The sequence below is a fragment of the Olea europaea genome, unplaced genomic scaffold (assembly GCF_002742605.1).
Source record: "Olea europaea var. sylvestris unplaced genomic scaffold, O_europaea_v1 scaffold505, whole genome shotgun sequence".
Classification (NCBI taxonomy): Eukaryota; Viridiplantae; Streptophyta; class Magnoliopsida; order Lamiales; family Oleaceae; genus Olea; species Olea europaea.
Genome location: NW_019263365.1, coordinates 514,099 through 521,189, shown reverse-complemented (window position 1 = coordinate 521,189; position 7,091 = coordinate 514,099). Strand labels below are relative to the sequence as shown.

The following is a 7,091-nucleotide window of genomic DNA, read 5'->3' as shown; positions in this document are numbered from 1 at the left end:
CTCGTCCCTGAACCTCCGGCCCCTCAGCTGCTCAGGGAGGTAAATAATAATGGAACGAACTTGATTTAATGTGAAGTCAAGCAAGTATATTTTGAAAATTTTAACTTAAATAATAACTTCAAACATTTAGTCCTGTTTGACGATCATTAAATGGGAAAAATCATGTTTTGAATAGTGATTTTTAGAAAAATTTGTAATTTAAAAAAAAATGAATTTACGTGCAAAATGTTTTATTGTATAAATGTGTGCAATTTAAATTTAAAAACATACAAATAAATTAAAGTATATATATATATATAATATTAAAATTTTAGAAAATTACTATTTTCATACACGTCAAATTCCAATATTGTCGTTATTAAATTTATTCATTTAAACATTATAAATTCATACAAATTTTATATATTCATCCCATTATAAATACATTCCTAATACAATTTCAAAAATTTTAAAAATATTACATTCGTCCGATCACTATCAACATTTAATTTGGTTCTTACTTTTCATTTTTTTATATTGTCATATCGTTGCTTTAATATTTAGTTATAAATGTTAGTAAATCTCTTTCTCAAATTTATAGGATTCTATCAAGCGTATGCCACTCAAGCAACCAAACAAATCCTTCCTAAAATCATATGTTAATCAATTTTATTATTATTTTTTCCCCCCTTTTTAGCTCATAAGCTCGAACCCAATAAGTAGTGTTTCCAGACCCGACAACGAATTACTGCCAATAGATCATTTTCTTGTGCTGTGTGTCTTTGCATCCATGGCTGAATGGTTAGCGGGGATTCTCGTACATGGTGAATAACAAAATCCAATTAAAATGAAATATTTAGGATAAATCAATGCAATTTAGGAGGAATTAATGAAGGGTGACCCTGGGCCGGATCTATTTCATCGATTGTGTGCTTGACGTCCAATCCTTCGGTTGTTTGTATTTCGATTGATAATTTTAAGTTTGTTTCTTTTTGTGATGTAAGAATATTTGGACAAGTATTGAAATTTATTTTGAAATTTCTCGTATATTTCATCTGTCAAACCAATACAAAAAAACATAAAAACTAATATTCAATTTTCATATCATGAAAGAATTATAATTCTAATAATGTGTTGATTTTTTTTTTTTAAATTTCCGTTCAAGAGGATATTTTATGATTAGGGTTTTATGATTTTAGATGAAGATGTTATTTTTTTATTCAAAAGTTTAGTTAAATACAAACTCTAAAAAAATGTATAAAAATAAATATTAATGGATGACGTTAGAACAATATATATATTTTTTAATTTTATATATGTCTATTTAGGTAAATTTGTACAAGATAAAAATATAATATAATTATATTTCTAAAAGTGGATGTATATATAAAAACTGTGGATGTAAATAGCGATACTCTTTTTATTTCTCGCGTTATATTTTAATTGCATTTAAAGTTCTTAATCTTCACTTATTATAACATTTATATTCCTATCGATTTTTCATGTCATTTTTATTCTCAAAGTTTTGATTAGTTTACACATTTTACATTTGATAACAAATTTAATATCCAAAAGTCTGTCGAAATGGCGTAAAAATCTTATCTTCCCATCATATTTTTTAAAAAATGAATAAATAAAAGAGTGCAAAAAAATATGTTTTATCTCATTTTGAAGCATGAAAACAAAATATTTTGATATAAATTTTCATCAATGATAAGATATATTAGTTAATGGAAGCTTAAAGATAAGAATTCGACGAAAAAAAGTTAAGAAAATAATTGTTATATTGAGCAAAGATTGAGGAGTTTAACTCTAATTAAAATATGATATAACAAAAAAAATTGTGATGCCAATATATCACCTGTCATGTGCATGTCATACGTAGAACAACTGCCATAAATGATTGCGAATAAGATTATTCTTTAAAAAAAAAAAAAAGGGATTGCACAAAGTGAATTTTTCTGAACTTTAAATCACGCATATAGCGCTGTTGTGGGCTTCAAGCCCAATAAATACAGAACAAAATGGCCCACTAATTAATAACCCTTTACATTTTCGACTCATCACCATACTTAAGCAAAGCCCTATCGCGAGCAGCCGCTGTTGCGTCCGGTGCCCTAACCCAGAAATCCTCTCCGATAAACTCTGTTAAAGATAATTTTTTCGAATTTTTCACCTACACTACCCCATATCTCCTCATCAATTCCCTCACAGCGGCCGACTCTTCCCATTTCTCTGCGTTAGCATAAAGATTTGACAAGAGAACATAAACTGCTGGCTCATTATGTTCAGTATTTAAAAGAAATCTTGCAGCAATACTTCCCAATTCTAGATTACCATGAGCAACACAAGAACTGAATAACGTCCACCAGACACTGGGATCAATGTTGATATCCTTAATGTTAATTAGTCTCTCCGATATATCCAAAAATCCAGCTCGACTTAACAGGTCAATAACACAAGAAAAATGGTGTACTTCAGGTTCCAGACCATAAGTACGGACCATTGAGCTGAATATCCTAATGCCATCAGCAACTAAACCTGAATGGCTGCAAGCTGAAAGAACTGCAGTAAAGGTGGCTTTATCGGGTATGATTCCACCTGAATCTTGCATAGCCTCAAAGCATTCAATAGCTTCCTTGCCTCGTCCATGCTGTGCATGGGCAGATATTATTGAGTTCCAAGATATTATATCTTTTTCAATCATTGTCTGAAAAACTTTCAAGGACCAACTCAAAGCTCCGCACTTAGCATACAGAGTAACGAGTGCATTGCCCAGAGAAATTTGCGAAAAATACCCAGATGTGAGAATGTATCCGTGAAGCTGTTTTCCATGCTGTAGATCCGAAATGCTGGCACAAATGCTCAAAGCATGGCAAAGGGTGTAAACATTAGGCCTCAATCCCGATAGAAGCAATTCATAAAATTGCTGCAAACCGCATACAGGCAATCCGTTTAATTGAAACCCAGAAATTAATGTATTCCAAGAGATCAAATTCCTTTGGGACATTTCATGGAACAGTTTATTGGCTTGGTTCAGTTCCCCGAGATTAGAAAAGGCAGAAAGCAATGCATTTGAAACTTCAATTTTCAAGTTAAGTGCTTTTTTTATTACGCTAGCTTGAATCATCTCAACAACCACTAGCAGCTTGGAGCTCGCTAATAAGCTTCCAATTGTAAACTCATCGGGTTCAATGTCGTCCCTTTGCATCTGAAGGTACGCTAGGATTGCATCTTCACTCAAACTCTCTTGAGCATAGCTTGTTATAATTGCATTCCATGACACAATATCCTTCTCTTTTATTCTCATGAAAACCATGCGAGCTGCATTCAAGTCCCCACAGCTAGAATACATGGTTATTGCTGCATTACTCACAGACGTAAAGTCTTCAAAACCCATCTTAATAGCTTGGCCATGTACTTGAGTAGCAACTCTAGACAACAAACACACACTTATGACACTCACAAAAGTCAATTCTGTTGGTCTCCAACCAGAATTTTGCATATCTTTGAAAATTAACAAGACGTCGTCACCTCTTTCCATGCTTGATAGACCAGCCATCATTGCATTGTAAGTTATTTCATCTCCCAGTCCACCTCTCGTTTCCTCAAATACTCCATATGCATCTGTAATACTTCTGCAGTTAAAATACATAGTAAGTAAAGCATTAATCACTGAAGATCTTACTAAAAACCCAGTCTTCACAATCAATGAATGCACTTGCCTTCCAGAATCCAACATCTCTAAAGAACACAAACTCAAAACACTAGCAAAAGTATAATTATCATGTTTTACACCCAACACATGCATTTTCTGGAAAAGATTAAATACAACCTCATCAAGTCCATTTTCCGCGAAACCAGTTATTATCGCATTCCAAATTGCAACATTTTCTTGCGGACTTCTATCAAACATCCAAAAAGCGTACTCCGATTCACCAAGCTTCATACAAGCGGATAACAATGTGGTCCACGAATAAATATCCGGTCTTTGTATTTCATCAAAAACCATTTTGACCAACGCTATATCCCATGACTTTGCATAAAGGGAAAGCAGAGTATTTGAGACATGAGGGAATTCATTGAAGCCGGACTTGATGGCGTGGCCATGGATTTGGGAACCAACATATACATCACGAAGGTTGCTGCAGGCAGCGAGGGCAGTCGATAAGGTATAATGGTCAGGTTCCAAGTGGTAGGTAGAATGGATTTGTTGGAAGAGGTGGAGCGCATCCCAGTATTTTTGGGAGTGATTGAGGTCTTTCAGAAGGCAATTGAGCTTAAGCAGTGACTTGGTGAAAGTGCTTCTAATTTGCTGCAATTTCATGCCACAGATGAAGATTTCATCATTAACGAAATAAAATCAAACTCTAATTAAGCAACGAGCGCAGAGCAACCAAATCCGCTTTCTTGGCAATTACACAGCTTTCATTTTAGAGCATAACGTGAAAAGAGAGGGCACCGGAAGATCAGCCTTGCTTCCATGACCAGCGCAGCGAAGAAAAATTTAAACAGGGAAGAATTAATAGGAAATCATAAACCCTAACCTTGAAAAATGGCTAAGAAAAGGCTGGGCAAAAAATGGAAAAAGGGAAATATTGGAAAGCTAAAATTCAAAGAAAGTAGACCAAATTAGAATCTGGGCCAAAGCCCAACAACCACATGAAGTGTCAAAAGGACCAACAAATGTTATTGGCCCAAGAATCATCCACGTGATCCAGCAGCAGTAACCCAGTGGGCTCACAACTTGAGTTGTTAAGAATAGAGATGACAATTTATCCCGCTCCAGACTGAATGGGGCAAAAAAACCTGCCCTCGCATGAACCCACCCCATGATTTTTCTTTTTTATATTGTCTTTTCGAGTGTTTCTTTGAATATTGATGTTAATTTGAGTATTATTTGTTTTGAATTTGTATTTTATAATTTAATAGTATAACTCGAAATTTTGAAAATGTGTAAATAAAAAAAAAATTAAATGGGGGCAGTAAACGGGGCAAAAAACTACCTCGATCCGCCCCACCCTGTTTAAGGCAAGGTAGGGTGGGGCGGGGTTGGAGCACCCGTCCCACCTCGGACCCGTCCCGTTGCCATCACTAAATTATATTGACGCCCATTGACTAACATGTTGGAAATTGATTTATAAACTTCTTTTGATTGACTATTTAAGTGGAAATCGTTAGTTGGCAATGGAGATTTGAAGGTTGAACATGTACTACACTATGAATAGACCATGTTAATTTAGTTGTTCAAAATGAATTTTGGGCAAATGAGAAATTAAGGTCAAATTTAAGTCTTTTAAATATGTGAAATTGTAGGAAACTTAAGTAGAATATTATGGAATATTCTAGAATCTTGGAAGCACCGACATGTTGTCGGCGTTCAACATGTATCGGACATCGGTACATTTTCGACACGTCGCCAACCTATGTCGAAGTTCCTGGCGGCGTGTCGGAGATGAAGAAATGCATTTGGTTGAAAGAAGACGGTGATTGACTATGGTAAGAAAGACTGCAGAAGAAGAACAAAGAAAAGAAAAATGGAACCGGTGAAGAAGGAAGAAGAAAGTAGGAGCTTATGAAGAAGAACAAAAGAAGAAAGTGAAAAGAGTTGTTTGACTGAAAAATGAAAAGTTGTGGATGTATATCAATGTATTCTCACTGTTGGGCCCAATAACATTTAATGCATTTTGTAAAATTTCTTTTATAGCATAAAAAAAAAAAAAAAACACACACACACACACTCTTGAATAATGATTGATATCATTTCAATTTCACACATTTCAATAAAATAATATTACATGCAAATTCAAAATTTTTCCTTAATTTTTAACACACATTTTCCATCAATCTACTAGTTCAAAATACATTTTTTTAAAATAATATGGTTCAAACATATCCTTAATTTTTTTTTCCCAAGTTTATTCTTTAACAAAGCAACATGTAAAATTTTATGTAAATTAATTTTTTTAACCATTTCACCTACCATTAGAAAATCAAACTTATATATATGATGCAATAAACATAAAAAAATTATTACTTCGATTAGACTATTAAATTAAAATAAGTGAAAAACAATATTTTAATAGCTGTTGATAGACGCATATCGCGTCAAACACTCGTGTCTGTGTTAGTGCTTCTTAGTCTAGAACCATTCTTAGTCTTGAACTCATTTGGCTGAAAATCCTAAAGTCATATTTATTACTGTAATCTTTTTGAACATATATTTTCCATCAAGATATGTTATTTCATTGAGTTGTCTTTTGAAACACAATTTTTGGATACTCTGACCAGTTACTGAAAATTTTCATCATAGTTAACCAATAATTGTTAAGATTAAAATTATAACCAATTAAACGTGTGACAAAAGTAATCAAATAATGCGTAATAAATATAAGAAGTGCAAATTTATATCAAATTTCCAGTTCTACCGTAGGTATAGTTCATAACAATAGTTACAGGATGACAGGTTTCTTGTCCAACATTGATGGTCAAGAATTACAAACCAAACTTCTCTTAGAATTGTTTATTATTATGTGTGGGAGGAGCGGACTGCGGTAGCTAAGGATTCTCCTCTTTCAAAGTAAAGAGTTCGAAGCAAATTTGGCAAAATAACAATCTAAAGAAAGTAGAATCGAGTACGAAATGCTCATGTACTAGTTTAAAACAACGAACAAAAATAAGAAATAAAAGGAATAAACAAAATATGCATCAATATGACATGATCCTCTTGGGGCCTTTCAAAGTGCAATGGAAGTCGCCAACTTAGGACATGGGGATTCTCGGTCGTAATTGAACCTATCCAGTTGAGAGTATAACCTCAGAATGTTATGTTCAGAAATCACACAAAGAAAGCTAATTTTTAGATGATATAAAATTGATTAGAGGTAAAAATAGAAGATTTACTCCACTTTCTGTATAAGATGGCAAAAATCTGCAATCCATGACAACTTTCATTGAGGTAACAATTGTGAAAACTAATTTCCAGAAGATAACTGGTAGAGAAGAACAAGGTTGTAAATCACACAGCCAAATAGCTAGGAGTGCATGAGACAAGCAGTTATACAGGAAGAAAAATTAAAACCAAAAGTACCAAAAAAGGGAAAAAAAAAGGG

The 7,091-nt window shown here is 33.5% G+C and overlaps 1 protein-coding gene across 1 annotated transcript; it reads right to left on the bottom strand.

The window, feature by feature from the left end:
• Window positions 1–2,155: 2,155 nt before the first annotated feature.
• On the bottom strand, window positions 2,156–4,553 carry LOC111388539 (pentatricopeptide repeat-containing protein At3g49740). The gene has a single exon (XM_023013273.1). It carries the CDS (start codon window positions 4,304–4,306, stop codon window positions 2,156–2,158), a length of 2,151 nt encoding a protein of 716 aa, XP_022869041.1. The 5' UTR covers window positions 4,307–4,553.
• Between the last annotated feature and the right edge of the window lie 2,538 nt (window positions 4,554–7,091).

Coding starts and splice junctions, on each gene's coding strand:
- LOC111388539 (XM_023013273.1), bottom strand. CDS start 4,306: ATGAAATTGCAGCAAATTAGAAGCACTTTCACCAAGTCACTGCTTAAG.